The sequence below is a fragment of the Protomyctophum bolini genome, assembly GCF_963924005.1.
Source record: "Protomyctophum bolini genome assembly, chromosome: 6".
In the NCBI taxonomy this organism is placed as follows: domain Eukaryota; kingdom Metazoa; phylum Chordata; class Actinopteri; order Myctophiformes; family Myctophidae; genus Protomyctophum; species Protomyctophum bolini.
In genome coordinates, this window is record NC_137867.1 from 6,415,079 (window position 1) to 6,442,278 (window position 27,200).

Here is a 27,200-nt window from a genome sequence, read left to right on the forward strand (position 1 = left end):
CATGTTATAACATCGGCCAAAGAGTCAGGACTCAGCCAGCAGTCAGTTAGCAAGGATATTACATCTGTATGAGCTGACGCTGTGGAAAAGTCTTGGGTTCATCTTTGTCTAATTACTGATTTTATTTTCCCTTTCTCTATATTCTCTGTAGGGTACGATGCCTTTGCATGGCGAGATGGAAGAATGTCCTGTTACAGAGTCACTGTCCTCTCTGGAAATTCATGCTGTTACAGAGTCACTGTCCTCTCTGGAAGTTCATGCTGTTACAGAGTCACTGTCCTCTCTGGAAGTTCATGCTGTTACAGAGTCACTGTCCTCTCTGGAAGTTCATGCTGTTACAGATTCACTGTCCTATCTGGACATCCAAGATGAAACTGAGCTTATTTCACGCTCCAGTGGTTTGAGGATAGAAGAATCCGTCTCCCTGCCTGGTTCTCACAGCTTACCGTCACTGAGCCAAATCCCACGTCTAGAGAACAAGACGGCTTTCAGAGCAAAGCGCTCCCGCAGTGTAAACGATGTCACACTACTACTGGACAATACACAGACATTTACACCCGACATCGTTCTTGTGGAAAACAAGGAACGCTACAGGTTCCACTGCACCCACGCTGGACTGTTCCAATGCAGCGTGACCGGCCTGGGGTTGAAGATGGAGACAGAGGGAGAGGTGACTTACGGGACAGTCCCGTGGCACCGGGGCCTTCTGTCCCAGCTGAGCAAGAGGCCCGCGGGACCACTGTTTGACATCAAAGGTCCTCAGGGCTCCGTGTGTCAGTTGCAATTTCCACACTGTGAGATCCTCTCCACGGGTGGAGGCAAGTCCTTGTCTGTTGTCCACGTGGTGGATGATGACGGCGTTGAGCTGATCAAACCCCGTGTGGTCACAGAAACTCATGTTATCATAGATGTAACCGGGTTGTCTTTATTTGGTCTCATCATGGAGAAGCTGTTCGGGCCCAGACCTATCCGGGCACTGGTGTCACTGTTTTATATGCCACCGATTGAGCATGATGATGACCCCATGTCAACGCTGAATGTACTGCTGCTACCCAGCAATGTGGTGCTGAGTGACGTGAAGAAGGAAAGGAAGGAGATGCACGGAGAAGAGAGTTACATCGAAAAGCCTCCCTGCGAACTAATCCCAAAGAAGAAATATACCCTCTCCACCTCGCATCGGGATGATGCCGTCGTCATTGAACCACACAGAGCAGGCTTTGAAGTCGACGAATCGTGCTATCACAATTACATCTCCACGTTTCAAGTGACTTTAAAGAAAAGGATGAAGATGGTCGAGCTGCTTCTAAGGGACTGCGACACCTCTGTCTGTGCGTGGGAAAGCTGCGTTGACTTTTCAGCTCCTGCTGTGAGAATACAACAGAGCCAACGCGTTCAGCGCACAGCGAGTCTCGCGGCAGAAGACACCCTCTCACCCAAATACGGTGAAATGGCACAGATTGGCAATTCAAATATACACACCTAGAAAACACCCGATCTCACTCTCCCTCACGCGGTGAAATAGCAATCTGTCGCGGTCAAAACAGTAGTAGTGTAACATGTAGGGATTGTGGGGGTTTATGTATAAAACAGTAGTAGTGTAACATGTAGGGATTGTGGGGGTTTATGTAGGGACTTAAACAGTAGTAGTGTAACATGTAGGGATTGTGGGGGTTTATGTAGGGACTTAAACAGTAGTAGTGTAACATGTAGGGATTGTGGGGGTTTATGTAGGGACTTAAACAGTAGTAGTGTAACATGTAGGGATTGTGGGTGTTTATGTAGGGACTTAAACAGTAGTAGTGTAACATGTAGGGATTGTGGGGGTTTATGTAGGGACTTAAACAGTAGTAGTGTAACATGTAGGGATTGTGGGGGTTTATGTAGGGACTTAAACAGTCCGTGCTATTTCACCGTGGTGAGATGGGCCTCGATGCTTCCTTTCTGTTCATAATTATAACACTTTTATTTCTTGCAGCACAATCTACAGGAGCGGCTGCTTCCATACCAGCACAATCTACAGGAGCGGCTGCTTCCATACCAGGTGAGTCTCTAGCTTGTAGATCTGTTGTTACTTCCATACCAGGTGAGTCTCTAGCTTGTAGATCTGTTGTTACTTTGGATGTTTTAGCGTGACGCTGTAGTGAGGTCAAGTAGGACGTTAATTCATGAACAAACACGTTTAAATAAGGAGATAAGAGATTTCTGCAGCAACGATCTATAACGATATCTATAACGCACACACACTGTGTGTGTGTGTGTGTGTGTGTGTGTGTGTGTGTGTGTGTGTGTGTGTGTATATATATATACACTACCAGCACAAACTGTATCACTTTATTGCAATTTTTAGAATAAGAATTGTTAGCTCCTATATGGCACTTTCCATTTTAAAACAATGTCAAATGAAAACCAACAACTCAACGTTCAATCCTCCTTAACTTCAGCGAAACACTTTGTGGACCAACATCGGCGTTTCCTGGTTGACAAGGTGAGGAACGTGGGTCCCATCCTAGATGTACTCTTTGAGAAGGACATCATAAACAATGAGGGCTACAGCAATGTGGAGTCCAAGCCCAACACTCAGGGCATGATGAGGGCAATCTATGCTCTCCTGACCTCCAGCAGAGGCAGAGACACTTTGCACAAAGCTCTCCAGGAATACGAGCCTTCTCTCCTTGAAGATCTGTAAGTCATTTGCATTTAGTTAACCCATGTTGTGGCGGGGGCGGGAACCCCTTGTGGTGTTTTAAAGCATTATGTTACTGTATACTTTAGCTGTTGAAAAATGGCAGATCTACAAGCTACGAACTTGTAGGTCTTTTTTGAAAAATCGTGAGAATGTGCCTCGAATCTTTGAATATATTATTACAGAGTGAACATTTTAACTTCTGGGGAGGTCCCTGGAACAACATATTATTTTCAGATGGGGGTCGATGGCCAATTACATATAATTGTCGGGGTCCTTGACATGAAATATTGAGCACCACTGATACAGAAACATATAGGTATTTCAGAAAACTGTTTCAGAATTTAGAAGACCTTTTATAAATTTCGACGTCAGGCCTAAATGGGTTAAATTGTTTTTAGAGAAGTTACAAGTTACAACTAGAGAATGGAGCTTTTCGGGCCGTGTTATTTGAATCATTATAATTCATCCTCTTGATTCCCAAGAGCCCCACACTTTCATTACAATGTAATGTAATCTACAGATTGATGAGAACCTTTGTGAACCTGTACATATTTATTAATGTACGATCAGCCCTTAAAACAAGGCTCCAGACTTCCCAAAACAAACTGGTCAGGCTACTACTTGGCCTCACTACCCGAACCCACCTCACCCCTGCCCACTTTGACAGGCTGGAATGGCTTTGGGTTGATGACATAGTACAACATCTTGCAATGGACTAAGATACCCATGTACCTGTCTAAATACTTCACTAAGATACCCATGTACCTGTCTAAATACTTCACTAAGATACCCATGTACCTGTCTAAATACTTCACTAAGATACCCATGTACCTGTCTAAATACTTCACTAAGATACCCATGTACCTGTCTAAATACTTCACTAAGATACCCATGTACCTGTCTAAATACTTCACTAAGATACCCATGTACCTGTCTAAATATTTCACTAAGATACCCATGTACCTGTCTAAATACTTCACTAAGATACTCACGTACCTGTCTAAATACTTCCTTAATGTCAATGAAGTCCACACCCACAACACCAGAGGGAGTTCAACAAACCATGTGCAACCCAGATTCGGCACAATTATTTTCGCTCCTATGCCACCAAAATGTGGGACGCCCTACCAACGGTCATTAAAGGGATTGTGACATTTAAAACACATTTTTGTAGATATTTTGTGTTCTTTGGCTTTTCTTGACATCAATTTCACCAAAAAAAAACCATATGCAAATATGACTCGTGGCTTGGACGGCGGAGGCCTACGTAATGTAACGCTAAACCCCGCCCCCTCTCCTCTGCTCCCTGTCTACCAATTCTACTACCCGCCCCCCTCCTCCTCATCCCCGCCCCTCTCCTCTCCTCCACCTGCTCTCCTCTCTTCTTCCTCATTCTGTCCGCGACTTTGTTTCAGTATAATAATAATAATAATAATGGCTTCTAGAGAAAAAGCAATCTGCTCCGTTGTCGGCTGTGTCAATCAACACAAGTCCTTGCACTTTCCACCAACTGGCCTAGATGAAGATTCACGCTCTAGGTGGATGCATTTTATTTTTGACGGTAACGTTCCAACCAAGTTGTCAAAGAAGGGACTCTTGGTGTGCGCACATCATTTCACCCCAGAAAGTTTTTCAAATCTCGGACAAGTTCAGAGTGGATTTGCAACCAAACTTTTTATGAACCCAGGAGCAATACCAAGCATTCGTGTCCCAATCCCAACTATAAGTATTTATACTGCAATGATTTGTGTTAAATTGTTGTGCAGTACTATTTGAGTGGACTCACAATAAAAAATCAATCGCCTGCAGCACTCCGAAATGCTTCATGGTAGCCTACTTTTAATTTATAGTCAATCACTGCCACTACCCGCATTAGCTGTGTGTTTGACTATTATTAATCTTTGATTCGTGGCGTGCACCAGCTGTTGTAGATTGCATGTGCTCATTATTGTTCTTGTAATGCGATACAGTGGAATAGCAACGCGCAGCCAACGCTCGTGTGATATAATCCACGTTAAAAGTATGGCGAATAATGATAGGCTATAGTCATTGAGTATGATATCGATGACGATGACATTACACAAGTTTATGTCGACGTCGTCGTGGGGTGAGATATTGCAGGAGTTTCATAGGCGCGTTCGGAAATAGCGCACTAAGCCCACTGGCACTGTGCAATGCAAACTAATAGGCGAGTGCGCTCCGGTGCGGTATTTCCGAACGTGCCTTATTTGTTTACCAACTGTTGCTCGTACGATGACGTTGAATAGAGAATACATGTTACAAAGGGAGTCTACCAACGCGCCTCAAGCCTAAAACGGCTGATCCGGTGCTTCACAGGTGCAGGGACATCAAAGTTGCAAAAGGAGAGGAGACTGGAGCAACACGGACATTTTGAGCCTTTTACGTTTCGACCTTGCGGTCGAAACGTTAGTCGTTTTGTATACTCAGCACCTTAATAAAAGGCTCTAAATGTCCGTGTTGCTCCAGTCTCCTCTCCTTTTGCAGCAGAGAATACATGTTGTTGTCCATCCCCTCAGTACATACATGCAGTGATAGTCTTATTATAAATAACATTTTATATAAACTATAAACAAATAGTTATAAAAGGAGAAGAAGTTGCGTGCGTTGGCACTGGCAGCGTTGCTATGGCTGAGATGCTGTGAACTTGTAAAGGAAAAAAAAAAGAACAGTCCCTTTCTCTGAGGGGGGCGGAGAGGTATGGAGGGCTTGAGGGGTGGGGGGGGCGGAGCTGGGTAGTGATTGACAGGAAAGGGGGAATTACCGACATCTACAGGCTAAAATAATGTATTTTTCTATGCCTTCTCAGGATGCATATTACATACACACAAAAACTCCTGGCAAGAAATACTGTGTGAGTGTTCAAAAAAAGTTCAAACTTTTTAGACACGTTTGAAGGACCATGGCCAAGACTTTTAATGTTGTTAAAATTATGTTAAAAAGAATGTCATAATACCTTTAAGACATGCAAATCCCTTGACTCCTTCAAAACTGCCCTCAAAGGGCACCTACCGACGGCTGCAATTTGAAACTGGCCCCCGTAAAATCTGAATGTGTGTTTCTGCACAGATATGGTTATTCACAGCAGCGGTGTTGTTCTTCTTCTCCTGTTAGGAAGTAAGTGATGCTGTTGATGGACCAGGAGTGCTGTGCTTCCCTGCGTGGCCACCAGATGTCCCCCTTCGCCGTCGTGTCCATATTGCCTGTGTCTCAGCCTTTGTCATTCATGGGATTTGGGTGGGGGGGGACGCACGCACATTGTGAATGGCCGGAATGAGATGGTGTACAGTATGACGACGAGAGCGCCCCTCACTTCACACAGGTGTGATTTTTATTGCTCTGTAAAGCTCTTTGAGCTGAACTTCATGTCATGAAAAGTGCTGTACAGATACATGTATGAAAATGTAATGTAATGTAGATCATTATTAAATATCACTGTCGGATGCATTCATGGATGTTTGATTTGTGACATTTCACACAAACTGTAACTCACAATAATGCCAAATAAAGTGATTTTACAGGACTGGACTTGGACTAGACTAGAAGTTAATGGTGTGCATTGTGTAACGATATGAACAAATCATATTTACTTATGGATGTGTTGTGTATCGATCTGTGTTGTTCGATTCATGGGTTAATTAGTCATGTTTGGACTACATACGCCCTACCAACAGTCATTAAGACATGCAAATCCCTTGACTCCTTCAAAACCGCTCTCAAAGTCCTCTTAGTGTGTAGCTTCAGGGTAGGGTCTCTCAGTGGACGACCCCAGCTTCAGGGTAGGGTCTCTCAGTGGACGACCCCAGCTTCAGGGTAGGGCCTCTCAGTGGACGACCCCAGCTTCAGGGTAGGGTCTCTCAGTGGACGACCCCAGCTTCAGGGTAGGGTCGCTCAGTGGACGACCCCAGCTTCAGGGTAGGGTCGCTCAGTGGACGACCCCAGCTTCAGGGTAGGGTCGCTCAGTGCGGGCACTCGGCACACCCGGTGCGCAGCCCACTGGGATTTTCGAACGACAACGCACCGAGTGCACTGAATAAACGAACGACAAGAGAGCACACCGGTGCGTTCAGGGCGCATTTCCGAACGCACCCTAGGTTTCAACACCCCCTGCACTGCATTCTGGGTAATGTTACATGTTTTTTCATGGCACCCTATTGGTCTTCTGAAGTTCTGGGTAATGTTAGATTGTTATGGCGCTGTATGTTTTTGTCACCCCCTGACACTCACAGTGTGAGACTAGGGGTGCACCATGGCCCAAAGCCTGTTAAAAAGTATTCAATCAATAAATAAATAAATAGCATATACTCTTTCCCTATTGTCTGTTTTCACAACTGAATGATATTCTTTTTTTTTTTTTTTTTGGTGAAAACCGAATATGTTTGAGAGACCGTTTCCGATACCGATACGGTCGATTCCGATTATGCTACGGATTAATGGTGCATCCCTCCCAAACACCTATGCATGGTTTACCGTTTTTAATACTTCAATTTGTTGTTGTTCCGGTGGTTTGAGTAAGTTTCTCGATGAGATATATTATGATAGCACTACCAAACACATTATCCTCCATTACACACACCCATGAACATTTGTTTTACAATCTCTTCAACTCCATATTCACACATAGTCCTGTATTGTGTTTACCAATGCTGCCAAACAGCCAGCGCACTTTATAGTCTACAGTGTCCATGCCTTGGCCTAATGCCAAACATAGCCAGCACACTTTATTGTCCACAGTGTCCATGCCTTGGCCTAATGCCAAACAGCCAGCACACTTTATTGTCCACAGTGTCCATGCCTTGGCCTAATGCCAAACAGACAGCACACTTTATTGTCCACAGTGTCCATGCCTTGGCCTAATGCCAAACAGACAGCACACTTTCTAGTCCACAGGGTCCATGCCTTGGCCTAATGCCAAACAGCCAGCACACTTTCTAGTCTACAGTGTCCATGCCTTGGCCTAATGCCAAACAGCCAGCACACTTTCTAGTCCACAGTGTCCATGCCTTGGCCTAATGCCAAACAGCCAGCACACTTTCTAGTCCACAGTGTCCATGCCTTGGCCTAATGCCAAACAGACAGCACACTTTCTAGTCCACAGTGTCCATGCCTTGGCCTAATGCCAAACAGACAGCACACTTTCTAGTCCACAGTGTCCATGCCTTGGCCTAATGCCAAACAGCCAGCACACTTTCTAGTCCACAGTGTCCATGCCTTGGCCTAATGCCAAACAGCCAGCACACTTTCTAGTCCACAGTGTCCATGCCTTGGCCTAATGCCAAACAGACAGCACACTTTCTAGTCCACAGTGTCCATGCCTTGGCCTAATGCCAAACAGCCAGCACACTTTATAGTCCACAGTGTCCATGCCGTGGCCTCGTCATTAGCTTATTGCATTCAGGGTAATGTTTGATGTTTATAGCGCCGTATTTGCTTTCTGTGTAATGTTGGCTGCAGCCTGCAGATGGCGCCGTGTGTTTTTGGCACCCCTGAGACTCACGGTGTGAGACAGCGTTAACATTTGGATTTTAACACAAATATCAACTTAATGTCTTTAACTTTTACATATATTATTGAACTAATAGGGTGAGGCCAAGTAGGAGCCTGACCAGTTTGTTTTGGGAGCTCTGGAGCCTTGTTTTAAGGGCCTTTGAGGTGCTGTGGTACCAAGAGGTGCATGCATATTATAGTCAAAGAAACCTGTTCAATGAGGTATAATGGTTATACATTTCGGACGAAAGCACAATAAAGACACTGCAAAAACTGCTACTTTATTGTGGACAAAACCATAAATCACTATATATTAAACACTTGTTTTACAACAGGGTCCACTGAGTTCAATTCATCATAATGGGCTCTATGCAGCCAAAACTGTAATGTATAGGTAGGCTATGTTATTATTTGTACCAGTCCATGAGACTGTGATATGGCTTATTAATTTCAGTATAGTAGCCTATTGGCATCTTGGTCTATACCTCTGATATTTGATTTAACTGCAACAGTAATCTGTTCATGTTCTCTTCACATTGTGTGAATAAAAGCCTCATTTGGTAACTTAATTTCATTATTAATCATTCCATGTCATGACAATAATTTTGTCCAATGAGGTTTGGCCTTTCCTAGATGGAAATGTAGGTCGTGGCTGCATGACCAAAACAATCCAATATGACCAACATTATTTGGGCGTGCGTCCCTCAGACATTTGGTATTTAGCTGAGTGGCCCCTGAGCCAAGTTGAGTAGCCCTTACACTCCTACAGGATCGAGTGACAGCTGTGATGTGAGTTTTGAACGAGAGCTGACTGTCCAGGACAACACCAAGATTCCTGGCTGTTGGTATGTAGTGCTTCTGTGACTGCCAGCAGGGCAGTTTCTGTGGAGTGGGCCTTCTTAAATCCGGACTGGTTGGGATCCAGCAGGTTGTTCTGTGAGAGATGGAGAGAGAGCTGGTTGGAGACAACACGTTCAATGCCCACATACACACACACACACACACAGGAATAATGCAGGCTATACGGCGGCGAGACAGGACGTTATAATCTTGAGTTTCATTAAATAACTGTCTTTCTCCGCACGCGCACGTGCGCACACAACATTATTCAAGTGAAATGCGTAACGCCAATATTGGGCTAATATAGGCTACCAATATGTGGGTAGCCTACAGGGATTTACCCACGGAATGAATATATAATCATCTATACCAGGGCTGGCCACACTTTTTTTTTTACTTGAGAGCTACTTTCAAAACGACCAGCTCATATACCCACCAAATAAAACTATCATCCCATTGCTGACAATAGTTACAAAATGTAATTGAGGAGCCTTTCATAGGCTACATACAGTGGTGTCCCTTTCGTCTGTACCAGGCTGACTTCTATAGGTTTTGAAAGGTACCTTTCATTTTTTTATTCTTTATTTACCCAGGGAAGTAGCTGAGCACAGGTGCTCATTTTCAGCAACGCCCTGCACATCGAAACGCGCACACACACACACACACACACACAATGTGTCCAGGTACCTCTGGACGCCACACCTCTGATGGGTGGGGTTTAGTCTTAAGGGGTGTGTTTCTTTCACCCACTGTGTAATACAATAAATGGACGGTAGGTGGCAGTAGTACAGAGGCCAGAGCAACTATAAGACAAACGCACATGGAATGGGAAATAGAGGGGGGGAAATGGAAATGGTAGGATTTTTGGTATTTGACTTTTCTACTGATGATTGTAAGCAACAACAAGTATTGCATTGTGTGTTTGAGCTGACAGGCCCTTTTCTTTTTTTTTAATAAAATCTTATCCCACGATTTTGTAACCCAGTTTTCTTTTCACACAGTGCCAATTATCTAATGTAATCCTGGGCGCTACGCTTCCTCTGCCAACCTGGGGGGGCAGCGGACTGACCTCATGCCTCCTTCTATGCATGAGGAGTCCAAGCTGCTTCTTTTCACCTGACAGAGGGGAATTTCCCTGGCCGGTGACAGGCCCTTTTTGATGTCAATCAATCAAGTCATCTCAGGTCATCTCAAGCGGCAGATGCAAAAATCGTTTTTTATATTTAAAAAATATATATTTTTAGGGCCATGTCATGTGGTCTACCTGCAAAGCCTTTGTGATCTATACTGGTAGATCCTGATCTACCTTTTGGGCACCGCTTAACGTCAGATCAGCGGTTTTGTCGGCCAGCGCCAAAAATGCTCCTCGACGGCATAATCAGAGCAAATACCGGGCAGTGTGTATGAGCCATAACGTGTTGACTACACTACACTACACTAATAAGGACACATAATAATAACTAATAACCCATCCGTTACTACATGTTGAGTCAACTCCCGCAATTTCCTTCTTCCCATAGTGCGCGGCAAAGTAACTCGCGGCCGCAAAATTCTAGTAATTATATATTTGTCATCAAACTTTATTTTTTTATTTTTTTAACATTTTTTAATCTTTGTCCTAGTAGTACAAAGTAGTAGTAAGGTTGAAATCAATTTTTTGCAAGTAGAGATCCCGTATTCATCTCTAGTCAGATGCCCATGGTCAGGTCCTGGATAGCTCCAGCCTCCACAAGTTTCACCAGAAACTGCTTTTCTTTCACGATGTTATGATTTCCCCATTTGGTCACTGCTGACATTTTGAGGTTGTCGTAGTAATGCAAAGAAGTGTCGGGGTCGCTCATGTCGTAGCCAAAACCAGCCACTGCAACTCTGTCACAGTGGTGGAGGGCCATCGTTATGGCAATCACCCCCGTGGTGGGAATATTGCCCTTCTTATTGGCCCAAATTGGCCGACCATCGTTGTACGGAAAGCCGATGAGCTTGAAAGAGGCCTCCCTGATGAAGTGTGGGTTCAGGATCCGCATGTCCGCGGCCTCTCTAGTTGCGTGCTCTGCCACTGCCTTCATCTTGTCTTTGGATACCATGCGTTGGAACCACTCGAGGTCCTTATCCTTAAAGGCGGCGAGGACGAACAGCGACCGGTCCTCTGTCTGCCCCGTCCTGTCGGGGCAGCTTGCGGGGTACAAGATGCGCATAGTGGTCTTGGAGCCCACGTCGCCTTCGTAGTCTTTCACCGGAGCCGCGTTGAGCCTCACGACGACGTCATACGTATCGATCGTCCGGCCCAGGTGCTTGTTCGTGAGGATGCCTCCGTTCCCCACGATGATGCATCTCTTTGCTTTTAACCCGTCGAGCTCCTCCCCCAGACCGTAGGTTCCTGTAGCCGACAGAATGTCGTCCACGATCGTCTCTTGTGATTTAATTCCAAAAGGTAGGCCATACGCGCTGATGTTGGGGAATCTCTTAAAGTTTGGATCGAGGAACATGGGAACTGGCGTGGATCCAAATCCTGGGTACAGGCCGGCCGTCTTTGACGCTGCAAAGCCAAGCTCGCAACCTCCTGTTCTCGATTCATTGTGACCTGCAGTTGCACTGGCACTGCCCTTCAAGTCCAAGACAACCAGGGCCAGGGCTATGATACAAACCAAATGCATGGTATACCTGAAATTAAAACACCGGAGAGAGAGCGCCCCCTCTGGTGATGGTTTCACCAGGTGAATTGCACAGTATACTATAGGTGTTATGCCAGATGTCTGTCTGTAACAGGTTACACAGAAGAAAATGCCAGAATATAGTTTTGGGAGAAAATAAATGTGATTTCTCTCAAAAAGAAATGGGTCAACATTCAACCAAAACAGTTTTCTCCTCTATAGTACGTCTCACTGCATTTTATATGGCTGGCTACGGCGCTTGAGTTCTGGTTATGTGATGTGAATGGTGTCGCTATACCTATATAGTATGTATAGTCACGTCAGTCATATCCATATATGGAGACCCAATATGTCGGTCACACCCAAAGATGGAGTCTATGATCAGTGGCGGATCATGTCCATCGAGTAGTCCATGTCCAAATATTGTATCTCAAGTCGACTGTTATGCCCAAATATGGAGTCTATGTGAGTTGTGGACTCACCCACACTCTGGACCGTGCAGAAAGCACTGAGGGGGCACAAAAGTGTTGCCATTTTATCATTATTAATGAGGACCAATGATGAAGATAGGTTGAAAAGTGGTGAAGTGATCCTTTAAGCTGGGCTGTTGTAGCCTATATCCAGTGCATTCTGACAACTTCCGGTCCAGGACTTGTTTGTCACTCTTCTAATAATGGCTCTGCTGCACTTTGACTTTGATCACAGTTGATTCGTACAATTAAATAGAATTAATACATTAACCGAATATGATACAGTACAGTAGGCCTACAATAAATCTCCAATTTGTCACGGAAGTTAATCTAATGTCTTCCGCAGATTCAGAAGGGGATTTATTAATTTATTGCGGTTTGATTCATCTCTCTCTCTCTCTCTCTGGTCTAAAGTGAAAGTCGCAGGTAAAGCAACGCAGCAGCTGCGTCACAACGTAATTAGTGAGCTAACTAATACAGTGACTCGCTGCCGCTGGACTGGGCTGTTTTGAGTTTAAAAACACCATAGGCCTATTTGGAACCTTTTAATGAGGAATTGGGGGTTAATATTTTCAAGATAGCCCTACAGAGTTACTTCGATGCTATCCCCGCCTATGCACAGCTTTGTGTGTGTGTGTGTGTGTGTGTGTGTGTGTGTGTGTGTGTGTGTGTGTGTGTGTGTGTGTGTGTGTCTCTCTGTCCGCATGAGCACGGAATGGCTGAGATCTGTCTGTATATGAGCACGGAATAAGCTCAGCTGATTGGCTGAGATCTGTCTGTATATGAGCACGGAATGCGCTCAGCTGATTGGCTGAGATCTGTGTATATGAGCACGGAATGTGCTCAGCTGATTGGCTGAGATCTGTCTGTATATGAGCACGGAATTCGCTCAGCTGATTGGCTGAGATCTGTCTGTATATGAGCACGGAATGCACTGAGCTGATTGGCTGAGCACGGAATGTGATGTATGATGATAAGAGCGCCGCTCACTTCACACAAGTGTGATTTTTTTTTACTTCTGCGATTTCCACAACTTTTGTTACAAGTTGTGTATTAATTACCACAAAAAAAAACGAATCTGGGAACCCATCGGCAAAAGTGTGTGTATGTCTGTCTGTATGAGCATGGAATGCGCTCATCTGATTGGCTGAATGTGATGTATGATGAGATAAGAGCGCCGCCCACTTCACATGAGTGTGATCTTTAATTTGTAGAGGATGTTTACAACTTCTGCTATTTTGCGTGTATACTGTTGTGTACGGCATTCATTGGCACAAAAAAACAAACAAAAAACATAATAAGTTTAAATATGGAGATACAAGGTTCCTGCCGACAGGAACGGTAAGTGAAGTTGTCAACCTGTGACCTGTCATTCCATGCATGGATGGAGTACAGTTCCCTGTGTGGCCCAGCAGATGTCGCTATTACACCTCTTACAGGTCACAATACATTATAATCTCAATATGAGGTTTTGGTCAGACTTTATACTTGATTTTATTACCTCAGTGAACCTTTTCATAAACACTTTTATGTGTTCAAACTCTAGTTTAAAGTCTTTTTTAAATCATCATGATGTGTTAAGTAGATTATGGTCCCATTAATAGAGCGTAGCAGTCCCGCCCCCTTTCAGAACAACGAGGGCACCTAATGAGAATTTACCCATTCATTCTTCCCTAGACGTTTCAGAAAGTATTTATTTACAGACTTTTAAGCCTCAGACAAAGCCAACTCGGCTCCTGACAAATCATGAGAATAAACATTTTTTTTGGGCCGAACAAATAATTAGAATGAAGAAAAACTCTAAAAAAAGTGTTGCACCCTGCCCTTTTCTTTCTTCTAATTATTTGTTCTGCCCAAAAGATTGTGTTCATTGTCATGAGCTGGGTTGGCTTTGTCCGAGGCTTAAAGGTCTTTAAATAAATACTTTCTGAAACGTCTCTATATGGAACAATGAATGGGAAATTCTCTTCCGGTGCCCTCGCAGGGGGCGGGACTGCAACACTCTGTTCTAAAATGAATGATAGCCTAAAGAAGGGTATTATGCTTCTAAGGTTTCTACTGGTTCTACCGAGTGAAGACCCACCCTCGCTGCGGTTGCAGCCAATAACAGTCATTAACGGTAGCATTCCGGGACCGGAAGTTCAAAGATCTGAGATTTCAATTTGCGGAAAGGTTGGCTTCAAAAGGGTCTGTAGAAACCAATGGCTTCGCTTTGTCCATTCTTCTTACAGTCTATGAGTGGGACTTAGTGTTTTGATTAGCTGAGTTATGAGTTATTGTCATTGACATCGACTAGTTGGACAGTTAAAGTGTCATCAGAGTGTTTGAAGTATGTTTGATAAACTGCTCTACACAAATGACTGTGCCGGCACAGTCATTTGTGTAGAGCAAACATGTTTCTCAAACATTTTTGGGGGCCACATTTTCAATATCCAGGTCCCTTCACCGTCCCTGACACCCAATTAGCATACTTTGCATAAATTGTAGTTTTATTTGCAAACTTCATGTCACTTTTGTAGTTTAATTGTCAATGCCAAATCTATACAGCTGAACTGTTAGAATGTGAGTTTTAGCCTATTTCCCAGTAATCAAAAAAAGAAGAGGAAAAGCCTATTGGTTATAACTAGAATTGTATATACTTTAAAAAGTATACATATTAGTAGTAGTACTATTATATAATAATAACAGCTACAATTCAAACACTACTTTGGTTTCCTTATTGATCACAACCAGCAAGCAAAAGGCAATCACTGGTGCAGGTACGGTACAGTACAGTACCTAACAAGAATTTTAACAAGTTATGTTATAGTGCAAAATAACATTATGGACTATGCTTAAGTGATCTGCGGTTCATGAATCCATGTCTACCCAGTCACAATGGATCCCTCTCCTGTCTGTCTGTCTGTCTGTCTGTCTGTCTGTCTGTCTGTCTGTCTGTCTGTCTGTCTGTCTGTCTGTCTGTCTGCCTCTCACCTCACACAAGGTCAACGTGCGGTCACAGACGGCTACAGAAGATGTTGCCTATCATTGGTGGGAGGGAGGGTTGACGTAAAATAGCCTATACTGTACATCACAAAATGTACTGAAAGGCTGCTATGAGGATAGTAGATGTGACTTAATCCATGGTACACAATAAGCTGTGCTGCCTCTCCCTCCCTGTTATGGCATAACCATGCGTATCCTTATTTTTATGCAGTTTCAACTTCAACAAAAACATAAACCATAACACAATCCATGAGATTATTATGGTCATCTTGTATTGTACAGCAAACGAGGAGGAGCGAAACGCTGGACACTATCAGTACACATCATGACTTGTCCACTTATGCTCCAAATGTCTAATACAACTAGTAGGTTGAGAGTAGCTTCTTGTCTGTATCAGGAGGGTTTAAAGGAAGATACTGCACAACCCTGGGGGACTCGCATGTTGATGACAATTACATGATGGTACTGTGCCTATTCTGGTGGTTCTCAAAGTGGGGTCCATGGACCCTCACGGTTCCTTGAGGGGGTTCCAAAATGGATCCCTTACAAATAGACCCTTTCGGATCCATTGGGTCCCAGAGTGAGAATCATTAAACAATTTGAACTGGGCTGTTGTGATGAGGATTGGAGGGATGTCAAGGTGGTGGTGTCATTTATCATCTGGCGGCGCTAAATGGCTCTGAAGACGACAAGTTTGATTGAATGATGTCACCGTGGGCCAATCCTTGAAGGACTGCTCTAGAAGGAAGGGTGGACAGAGGTAATGCACGGACAAAAAATGATCAAATAACGTAGTTGTCATTCACAGGTTGAAACTGTGTCTTCCCTTGGTCTACTGGCAGCACAGACTAAATGTTTGGCGCTGACAGGTCCAGCGGTTTGCAGGATTAGCTCTGGACCCACATATACTGCACACGCAGCTTGCACACAAACGGGGGAGAAAATACCACTTCCACCATTAGAAATGAAGGTTAATAGCTGAGGGTTGTCAGTTCATTCTGATGGCCAAGATAATCTGTTCTATGCAGGACTGGAAGGTGAAGAAGTTGAAGGCACTTTGGGAAGCGGGCATCCTCCGTTTCATCCGACCTACAGCAGCGTAACCTCGTCAAATTCTTCTCCAGTGCCTCTCTCCCAGAACTCAATGGTGCACACGGGCCTGGGCCAGGCGCTAGGCCTGCAGAGCCAGAGTGCGCCAGAGTGCGTTTCTGTGCCGTTTTGTTTGCGATAAGCAAATTTCTGGTTCCCGCCACGCCAAGCATCTGAAGGATGGTCAAATCCGTGTCAACTGGCGCCACAGTTGTGATAATGTCGCTGTCAAGGTGTCGTTTCTCACGCCTCTCCTGCAGTGCTCTGATTAACGTCGAGTCAATACGAGTGATTATCTTTGATATTCCATGTCCTTGTTAGATTCGTCCAGACTGTGAGTCGCACCTCCCCCTATATGTGAGTATTGACTGCTTATCACTCACAGGGAAATAGCAGGTAAAATAATCCGGTACTAGATGGTAACAAGTGTTCATCACGAGCCGTTTCATCCATTTATCACTTTCAATGTCTTCCTCCGCACATTCTCTTGGTCCCACAGTCGCAGCAGAACTTGGCAGACTCTGTAGGGTACATATTCCCACACAAATAGCAGTACTTGCCTTTGCCTATAGTTCCACCATTGTCCACTTCACTCACGCTGTTGGCATCTTCCCTAGAGACATTGTAGTTGTCAATGTTGTACCTCTTCTTGGGTCCCAATGTAGGCGGAGTGCTCTTCACTGGGCCAAGGCCAGAACTCATTACCTGACGGAGGACTTTTGGGCTTGAGAAGGCAGGAGTCTTCTGAGGTAAACGAGAAGGGGGTGAGGGAGTAATGGGTATGGTGGGCGACTTCTTTACTGGAGTAGGAAGCTTGAGTGCAGGTAGTTTATCTAGGCCTCCCAGCTTGCGAGGCTCCTTCTCCCCGCAGGACCTGATGTGATTGTTGGATGCAGATCTACTAGCAAACTTTCTCAATGGACAAGATGGACACTTCATATAATATGCATATTGAGGGGGGGGGGGCTCAGCTTGAGCCTGAATTGCCGTGATTCTCTGTTGACGGATGCTGGTGATGAACTCCTCATGTGTTTCTTTCCACTTGGACTGCTTCTTGAGAGGTTCCTCTGGCGGCTTTGATTTGCTGGGTTTGATGGCGGTGGGATCTGTGCCCTCAAGGGCTCTAAATTTACTGGTATCAAATACTTTCCTGGACTTCATGTTCTGACAGATGCGAAGGTGGTTTTTCAGCACTTTGGGATAGAAGGTCCTTCCGCAATTTTGGCATGGAGATAGTTCATAGTCGGAAGGAGGAGCTGCTTCTTCGTCATCTGGTCTGTGTGTCTCATTAGCAGAGTCTTCATACTCGTCCTGTTCTTCATGTTCGTCCTGAGGTGTTTGGTTCTGAAGTGTTTTGTCCTGCAGTCTTTCATCCTCCAAAAAGACTCGGACAGACTTTTCGTCAGTTTTTATTTTCTTTGCTTCATCTGCCTTGGTCAACACTGATACTGCCATCTTATACCTATCACAAATGGGAAAATGATCTGACATTGTGTCCAGCTGTCCTTTAAGCCTTGGTATCTTGCGCCATCAAATGGCGTCATCCTCGCCCATGGAGTTCCACACAGCTCCAGGCTGGCAGAAGTATTGGGTAACCAAGGCAACCTGACGTCAACAGACATATACGGTACATTGCCTAAAGGCCTATCACTTCTTATCATGGGAGTTGCCACGTATGCGAAAACGTCAACCATATCGTAGAAACTGTATTTCCCCTCCGCCACACTTGCTTACGTACTTACGTAGCTTCCTCGGGTCCTGCTCCCCACAACTTACACAGCCCTGTGTAGGCCACGTGGCCTGGTAGACAACGTCTTCATATAGTTTATGGCTCTGCACTACCACAACATTTGAAACACCAGCCCTCTGGGCCTCCAGCTCTATAGCTGCACCTGTTCTCTCCCGTTCGATACCCGTCTCTGCTGCTCCAAGGTCATCACCTTCCTCTGATGTCTCTGGTGGCTCAGCAGCTTTAACGACTGCTGTCTCCATTGACCGGTCCTGTCTCTGTAGCAACCTAACCTGCCACAGCCTTAAAAGAACGTTTACCTACCCGGTGTCGTCTTTGACTCGCGATGAGTCATATAGACAACACCGGCTCATACACGAGCAAAGAACGCGTACAGTATAATATGGGCTTATTCACATGCACACGAACGCCCAGGCGAGTGCGTCTTTTGTGCATGAGCGCTGAGCGGGTTGCTTGTCTTTCGTGCATGAACAGGTTTAGCTTCCGGTATGTTTTAAAGTTAATTTTCTTTGGTGATATTTCTGGAATGTTTCTCAGCACCCTTCAGTAGAAAATAATCTAATAACCTTATTTATTTTTTTACTTGATGGACAGATTTAGTTTTGCTGTTGTTACGTGGAATATCGGATTAATTTCATTCATCAAGTTTTTTTTGGTTTCTGGAATGTTTTACAAACTAAAATGCCCGGGTAGGCAAATGATAGAAATAAAGTCATTTCTTGAGTCTCGACTACTCCTTTTAACTTCACTGGGGACCACTCGGCTGCTACAGCGCCATGCAGTCACAGCTGCCACCGGCACGCACGCTAGCATTACCAAGCATCGAATGCAACATGATGCCAGAGCAGTGGTTCTCACAGTGGGGTCCGGGGACCCCCAGGGGTCCTCGGGGGAGTTTCAGGGGGTCTCCAGCTTGATAGTTGTATATAAGCAAATGGTCCCTTATGGGTCTGTAACTCTGAGTGACCCTAAAGGGTGATCCCTGGCCAGGTCTTACCAAACACTGTCAAAAGGGACTCAATGTCTTCCTGCTTGGCACTCCGCATCAAGGGGGGGGGGGGGGATTGGGGGTTAGATCAACTACAGATGATTCTCGAGCGCGGCACGGCTGTGGCTCACGGCTCCAAGAGATGGTTCGCATACAGCAATGTGACAAACCGTAGCACTTTTATTACTCAAGTATAAATACCTCAAAATGGTACTGTAAATGTACTCTACTTATTTATTTTCCACCACTGCCATAGACAGCTTCATATTCCTCCATTAGTCACTAGGAGGTATAGCCTTCTACCACTGTAGTGCTCGGTATTTTATTATAAGACACTTTCTTGGGCAGCAGTCTTGGGCTGTATAAATTGGTCACCGATGTATTATCAGGAAAATATTGTCTCACCTTGTAGATCTACAAGCTACAATTAAAGCTTCCATCACTATGCTTGTATAGCTTGTAGATCAGGTGATACAATACACTCCCATCAGTAGAAGTTTAGAAGCTTGTTGCACACACAAAAGCCTGTGTTGCACGCCTTTTACAGTGATTAACAACCGACCGCTGCAGTGTAAGCCTATAGGAATGACGCCTAGCACGTGCCGTCCATCTTTATGCGATCTGTCCACACTATGACATCATCAATATGATTGACAACATCACCGTGACTACAGAGATCCACATGGAAGCCACGCGGTTGCATCCGTCCGTCTAAAAACGTTGATTAGCAGTTTTTTTAATGTATAATACTATATCTGTATAGACATCTATATATAATCTAAGCCTAGACAGCAAAAAGAAAATGTTTCATTTTTAGACCATTTTAACCCGTTTTAACACGCTCTCATCATAACTCCTAACAAGTACCGTATGGTGTGTGTCTTTTTATCTCAGGTTTGAAAACATCCTGCTCTGACTTTGGGACAGTGTGTTGAGGAGCTGTCAGAGAACCAGGCCCGGCCACAGACCTTGCTTAACCCCCCTGTGACCTATACTCTCTGTCTCTGTCTCTCTCTCACACACACACACACACACACACACACACACACACACACACACACACACACACACACACACACACACACACACGCACGCACGCACGTACCCATGCACAGGTATACGGTCTGTTCATGGGCTAAAGTGTTTCGGAGTGATCTCGGGCCTTCATGGTGTGTGTCTTTTTATCTCAGGTTTGAAAACATCCTGCTCTGACTTGGGACAGTGTGTCGAGGAGCTGTCAGAGACACAGACCTTGCTTAACCCCCCTGTGACCTATATAGCCTACACTGCACCCTACAGTACAACATAACACACCTCGCCTCTGTTTGTCTCTCTCTGTGTCTGTCTCTCTATCTCTGTCTCTCTCTCACACACAAACACACACACGCACGCACGCACCCATGCACAGAGCTACGGTCTGTTTATGGGCTAAAGTGTTTTGGAGTGATCTCGGGCCTTCTGCTACATTTCAAACTGACGCCTAACTTGCGGTGCATCGCACGGTCGGTGCCACGTACGTGCCGAAAAACAGCAGATGTTCTTAAGCTCACACATCGGGCCTGTAGATTTTCTTGTTTTTTTTTTTACACACCATAATGTCCTTATTTTGATCGTAAGACCCAATTACTGAATGCCAAGCCGAGGCTTTGTTCGGAATATGACACTGACAGGTTCTGTTCGCAACATGTATATGACACTGTTTTACTACGACACTATGGAATAGGAGTCCAACTAGTAGGCCTACTAGTGGTTCTCAAATGTTTTATTTGCAAGGACCCCTTTACTCTGGACACAAATGAAACCAAATAGACCTGTAACTCTTGCAGTTACAGACCTGTTATGGTCATTTAGGGCTAGCATGGTGATGACCCCTGAGCATGTGGTTACGGACAGCTAAAACCAATCCCTCCCATTGATTGAATGATTGATTCATTTATTGATTGATTGATTGAATACTTTAACAGTTTGCAATTGCAAAGACAAGCAAGTACACTTCGGGCCGGTTCTAGGCATAAGCGATATAAGCGGTCACTTAGGGCCACAACCACTGAGGGGGCCACATGACAGGGAGAAGATTTTTTTTTTTTTTTAACCCACCTTTAATGCGACCCACAGGTTAATATCAACTGGTGGCCTGGGGCCCACATGTGGCCCCCACCTTCACTTAATGCAGCCCGCAGGTTAAAATCAACTGGCGGCCTGGGGGCCACATGTGGACCCCACCTTCACTTAATGCAGCCCGCAGGTTAATATCAACTGGCGGCCTGGGGGCCACATGTGGACCCCACCTTCACTTAATGCAGCCCGCAGGTTAATATCAACTGGCGGCCTGGGGGCCACATGCGGCCCCCACCTTCACTTATTGCGACCCACAGGTTAATATCAACCTGTGGGTAATCACAAAAATCACACCTGTGTGAAGTGAGGGGCACTCACTTCGCATTATCTAATGTTTGGATAGTTGGTGTCAAGGTGATGTATGATTGCTCAGTAGTTGCTGATGTCTGCTCAGGAGGTTGGAGTGTTTGCTCAGACCGAATTTATTTTAGAGGGAACATTGGGCCTGGGTACCCCAAAATGAAAACAACATAGCTCGGTCGAGTCGCAGGACGCACGGCTATATGCTGCGCGCCCCAAGGGGGGCCCTCAAATTTGGTCCAGCCCGGGGGCCCTCAGCAGGGTAAATCCGGCTCTGGCTGAGGGTGTCAGGGAGGGGCGGAGACGGGCGATGTTTTTGAGGTGAAAGAATGCTGGGGTGTCAGATCATTCAACATGGAATGAATTCTGTATACTGGCCATATAAGGAGCATGTCTTGAGTGTACATGGTTTGATGAGGTCAGATCAACATTCGGAATGTCAGAATAGGTCAGCAGATCTAAGAGTGGCAGTGGGGACATTCTCTTGAGTGTACAGGGTTTGATGAGGGCCCAGGTAGGGCCGGGCCATCATTTTCAGCCTGTTGAGGACTCTAGTTTTCACCGGCTGTTGGGTGCGGCTGCACTACTAACTTTGGGGCAGGCCCGTCTAGAGTTTGAATGGAGAGGAACAGGTTCTGACATATATCCATATATGGAGATCTAAGGGTTTAAGGTTGCTTGCTGGCCAATATTGATGACATTAGGGATCTCCGTATATGGGCTTCACTGTGACAGCAGGTCGCGTTTACTCGTAATGTACTGTCACGTGATGTCACGGAGACCTGGGCATCATATATGGGGGGCTGAGTGTCATGTGTCAAGTGTTCTTATATTAAACATTTTAATACAGTACTTTTAGGATACATTATTTCTACGTTGCGACATTTCTAAGACTCTGAGGACTTTCTCCACCACAACAACTCTCCCATAATTAAAGTGGGGACTCTAACCACATCTCTAACCACATCTCTAACCTAGCATCTCTATTCTGGTGGCGAACACTTGGACAAAAACTGCCAATCTACAAGCTCACATTGCGACTCATTGTGAGCTTGGCTGTTTTGGGCAACATTATTTTATTTAGAGCAGAGAGCCAAGGGGGCTTGAGGATATTGCAAGTATAGGCAATAATTAATAATAGGCTTGTTTGTTTGTTTGTTTGTTTGTTTGTTTGTCATGTTTATTGGCAAAATAGTTTGGCAAACTAAGATTTCATGGTAATATAATGTGAATATTTTAAAATAATAATAAAAATCACACTTGTGTGAATTGAGGGGGCCCTGGTAATGTTGAAATGAAGCATGATGTTGACTTCAGGAAGCCTGCACATAATGTGGCAGAGTCACATTCATTCATTGCGGATTCACTGCCACTATATACGTTATGAGACATGAATGCAGTGTGTTATTGTATAAATTATAAATGGTGCATTTATATAGCTAGATGTGCATTACATTCACACATACACTCATACCGATGGCGGAGGAAACCATGCAAGGCAGAAGGCACAAACCTGCACATCGGGAGCAATTAGGGGTTCAGAGTCTTGCTCAAGGACTAAAAAAGTCCATAGACTTAGGTGCCATATTTGGGGGGTGGTGGTTATGATTGATTGATTGGTTGATTGATTGATTGATTGATTGATTGATTGATTGATTGATTGATCGATTGATCGATTAATGCATTCATTCCAAGAGGGTAATTTTGTCACCATGGCAGTATTACAGCAGCAGTTATACAAAGATGACAAATAAATAACTAAGAACACACATAGTTGTTGCCACTTTTATCTACAGCAAGTAAAAGCAAAGAAAGACATTTTAGCAAAGCCCTACCCCACATTAGGAAGAAGAGGAGGAGGATCAGGTTAGTATAGTGTGCAGTGCTCAGATTTCATGTGGATGCTGTGAATGTGCTCAGATTCTAACGGTTCTAATGGATATAGAAGCTTCTGGTGTAGGAGGCGGTCCCCTCCTACACCAGAACCAAAGCCATCTATCCATCCACTGCAGGCTACGGATTTTCCAACCGTTCCTGTCATGTGACAGGAACGTGTAACGAACGACAGCTGATATTTATGATAGTGATGACATTGATGACCCAAACCTGTCACTGTTCGCTTGTCTGTCTGTGTGTGGATGTGTGGTGTGATGTGATGTGATGACGCGCGCGTTCTGGTGAAGAAAAAGACAGACTTTTTGGACGCGCAACGCACGAGGACGCAGAAAGCAGACAGGACGCGCTCCGGCATTCGCGTCTCCACGCTGGAGGATTTGAAGAACAGAACAGCCAAGGAGGAATAGGCTATGTCTTTCTTTACCGTGGCTACAATGACCGGCGTTTGCCTTTCCTTACAGGGTAAATTGAAAGAGTTTTTTCCCCCTTCTATGTAACCTACGTCGAGTTCTTTGTTTAGTAGGCTATGTCTACTAGTGTAGCCTAGTCTAGTCTGCAGTCTGCAGTTCAATCTTGCATGTTTGCAACTTATAGAGCTTCTTTTATGACGACATGGACGGTATGGACAAAATCAAACGTCAAAATATTGTTGTCCAATTAGGCTACCTCAATATCCACACCGTGATTAATTGATCTTAATTAGCCTACTTGATATTATTAATTAATAATTAATGTAAATCAATTAATATATCAGATCTATACAGAAATATTGATAGTGGTAGGAAGTAGGCCTATATGTTTTTAATTTATGTTTGTCTCATTGTCTATATAATATGTCTTTGCCTTAAATGAAGATTTGTTTGTGTTTATAACCTGCATGTCATGTCTTTAAATTATTTTATATAATGTATGTAATCTCGTCAGCATTGAAAATGAGGGAGAACCTCAATTGCTCTTTTTAGAATAAATAAAGGTTTCATATGCAATGAGGCTTAAAGGGCCACTTTAAACCATATCTTCATATTTTGGTCCTCACTGTCATTATAATTTGGATGGAACAACGTAGTCTACACAGCTGCATCTTATTGGCGGAGTTCAGAAACCTGCTCATACCAATGAATGACATGATGGAGATGCCAAGTTAATACAAACTTCAACCTTGCTCTCCCTGCATGGTATGCTGAAATAGAAGCCATTGGTCTTCTATCAATACACAAAAGTTGGAGGACCAATTATATGAAGACAAAGTTGAAAATGGGTTTACGGTCCCGTAAGTTATTAAAACGATATCAGTCTCATATCACATTATCTCATATCACATAGGATATATATAATATATATAATATATAATCTCCCAGCGTTGTGTCATGGTTCTACTGCATGTCTTCTATAGGCCTATTCACAGTGGTTCCATTTGTTTAGCTCGAGACACAAAAGAAAAAATAGGGATGTTAAAACGTTGGAAACAAAAATAAAGGGACCCATAAACGAGTGTTCTATCTATTATTACATTTGGGAGAATTCCACGGCCACATATTTGTGCCCATGGAGTGCACAGCTTCGTGCGCCAGTTCAGGTGCATAATAGCCAAGTCATGCACCGTGACGTATGTGGAGTATGCGGAAGTGCCGTTCACGCCTGTGCTTTGTCGCCGTGATACGTCACTGTCTTGACCTCTGCGTCTTCAACCCAGCGTTGTGGGGTCTGCCCTTTTCTGTGTCACATCGAACAAGGTAAAGGTATACCCAGCAGCACGGACAAAAGAGTGGCCACCTCGGGGGCTTTAGAGAGGACACATGGACAGGTGGGTGCTGGGCTAAAGAGACTTCAGTAGATGGATGGAGCCCGCACACCATATACGTACAAAAGACAATTTACAATTTAGGCATTTAGCAGACTCTCTTAATCCAGAGCGATTTACATTAAGCAAGAACAAAAAGCATGGCAATACATCACATACATAAAAAGTAGTTACCATGAACATGCCTATAAGCTAAGAACGTAATCATGGAATATCTACATAATGAAACTATAAACTATACTAGACTTGTAATGTCTGACAACATTTGGTTATAGGTGATCTTCAGCATATCATCGGTATATGGAGCAGGCTCTCGGGCACTTGGATTATCTCTCTCTCTCTCTCTCTCTTATTCACAGAGAAAAAAAAAAACACGGTCAGTGGCCAAGCACACATTGCTGTCTGCCTTCGTCCAAAGTGTACCGTTGTGTGTCTCAGTCGGACACACGATATTCACGGACAACAACACAGTCCGCGTGCAGGCGGTAGGCGTGATCGCGCCGCAGTCGCGCGAGATTCCATCTAGTACCAGTAAGACGCGCAAACGCGGGAAGCGAACACAGCTCGTACATATTTGGTTTTTGGACGTATAGCTGCTTTGGGGACTCCTTATATGGTTATGGCTGAGTCATGGTGACGTAATCACTCAGCTCCATATATGGGCACAAAAGCGGGACAGACACACACACACAGACACACAGACAGACATGATCTGCTAGGTCTCATAGTAAGTGCTCACTGCGTTCGCAATAATATAGCATCTCCCATTCTCCCTGTGTCATGGCTCCATGTCTCTAGATTCCATCTAGTATAATATAGCATCGCCCATTCTCCCTGTGTCATGGCTCCATGTCTCTCCTCTGCAGTGTTTCTGCTGAGCTGGTTGCTGGTCGAGGCTCAACAGCCTGCTGAGGCTCAACTGCCTGGCTCCTGTAACTTTGAGCAAGGCACCTGCGGCTACACATCGGACCCAACCTACGCCCGATGGGCGATGAACGACGAAGGTAGGCTATAGTATAGCCTACGACGCCTGTGTGTGATTTAAAACTGTGGTCTGTTCATGTCCTATACTGTACTATACTGTTCTATATACTGCAGTGTTTCACAACCTTTTTTGTCCCAAGGAACACTTTTCATAGCCTACAAATCTCGGGGCACACCTAGATATACGGGGGGGGGGTGTATATGTATATGTATATATATATATATATATATAATATATATGTATTAAATATATATATATATATATTAAATATATATATATTAAATATATAGTAAAACGTCTTTGATATCAAACACATTATACTTTTGACAGAGTAAAACTTCTTTGAAGCCAATATACTTTTAAAAACACACTCATCAAATAACTTTAAAGAGAAAGAAAAGGACATGAGTTGAGTTTCATCAATTTATTTTTGAAAACTCATTTACAAAATATAGCACACACATGTTCAATTTGTTCAAGTTTCCAGATGCTCAGAAATGACCCCACACAATTCACGATTGTCTTTGTATCCAGCGTTGCTGCAAGGAAACATGTCAAGCTTTCCCTTGCCTGCCGCCAGATGGCGAGTTTCTCCCGAAATGTGTTCAGTTTTGCCGTGCTTGTAAGAATATTCTCATTTCGACCTTGCATTTTCCTGTTCAGTTCATTCAGATGGATAAAAATATCCGCCATGTATGCTAGTCTTGCACTTCAGTACTCATTTGCAAACAGTTCGGCATATTTGGAATTCTCAGCGGAACGGAAAGCACTTGAATTCCTCCCTCAGTTCATATACACGCGACAAAACTTTTCCCCTTGAAAGCCATCGAACTTCGGTGTGAAACAGCAGAGTTTGATGTTCCGCCTCCATTTCCTCGCACAGTGTGGCGAACAGCCGGCTTTTGGGGTTCTGGTGGTGTCTTTCTGGAGGGAGCGAAATGTAACGTCTTCTGGATGCATCTCTTTTTGGCTGCTGGTCCCATCTTGTAGTAGCTGTACAATGAGTCCCAAGCTGTCTGTGCCCCATTTATACAGTAAAGTTGCCAGGCGAGTACAGGTGATGGCGATTAGCTTTAACATTCCTATGGCCGATGGTCGTTAGAGGCTATTGTTCCGCCGTTGTTGTTGTCGCACGT

The 27,200-nt window shown here is 44.4% G+C and overlaps 4 protein-coding genes across 5 annotated transcripts in view; 2 read left to right on the forward strand and 2 right to left on the reverse strand.

Annotated features, from left to right (window-relative positions):
• The first annotated feature begins 976 nt into the window (after positions 1 to 976).
• Positions 977 to 6,119, forward strand: LOC308317609 (uncharacterized protein). The gene is made up of 4 exons (XM_080766744.1): positions 977 to 1,442; positions 1,976 to 2,041; positions 2,442 to 2,682; positions 5,819 to 6,119. Exons 1-4 carry the CDS (start codon positions 995 to 997, stop codon positions 5,823 to 5,825), a joined length of 762 nt encoding a protein of 253 aa, XP_080622870.1. The 5' UTR covers positions 977 to 994; the 3' UTR covers positions 5,826 to 6,119.
• Positions 6,120 to 10,719: 4,600 nt separating this feature from the next.
• Positions 10,720 to 11,685, reverse strand: LOC308316858 (CMP-N-acetylneuraminate-beta-1,4-galactoside alpha-2,3-sialyltransferase-like; the record flags this gene model as incomplete). The annotated part of the gene is made up of 1 exon (XM_080765646.1): positions 10,720 to 11,685. One exon carries the CDS (start codon positions 11,683 to 11,685, stop codon positions 10,720 to 10,722), a length of 966 nt encoding a protein of 321 aa, XP_080621772.1.
• A 5,003-nt stretch (positions 11,686 to 16,688) lies between these two features.
• On the reverse strand, positions 16,689 to 17,681 carry LOC308316859 (zinc finger C2HC domain-containing protein 1A-like; the record flags this gene model as incomplete). Its single annotated transcript, XM_080765647.1, has 1 exon — positions 16,689 to 17,681. One exon carries the CDS (start codon positions 17,679 to 17,681, stop codon positions 16,689 to 16,691), a length of 993 nt encoding a protein of 330 aa, XP_080621773.1.
• Positions 17,682 to 23,340: 5,659 nt separating this feature from the next.
• mamdc2a (MAM domain containing 2a) overlaps positions 23,341 to 27,200 on the forward strand; it is a 43,942-nt gene continuing 40,082 nt past the window's right edge. The window contains exons 1-2 of one of the 2 annotated variants that reach the window (XM_080766742.1): positions 23,341 to 23,740; positions 25,946 to 26,083. In XM_080766742.1, coding sequence (XP_080622868.1) covers positions 23,689 to 23,740; positions 25,946 to 26,083 — 190 coding nt within the window. In that variant the 5' untranslated portion in view covers positions 23,341 to 23,688. The remainder of the gene's footprint in view (positions 23,741 to 25,945; positions 26,084 to 27,200) is intronic. The other variant, XM_080766741.1, reaches the window with a different exon arrangement.

What these genes read in the sequence shown, in the direction of transcription:
- LOC308317609 (XM_080766744.1), top strand. Translation starts at nt 995, where the DNA reads ATGCCACCGATTGAGCATGATGATGACCCCATGTCAACGCTGAATGTA. An exon ending in CACCCTCTCACCCAAATACG is followed by an intron (nt 1,443 to 1,975) that starts GTGAAATGGCAC and finishes TATTTCTTGCAG; the next exon opens with CACAATCTACAGGAGCGGCT. An exon ending in AGCGGCTGCTTCCATACCAG is followed by an intron (nt 2,042 to 2,441) that starts GTGAGTCTCTAG and finishes CCTTAACTTCAG; the next exon opens with CGAAACACTTTGTGGACCAA.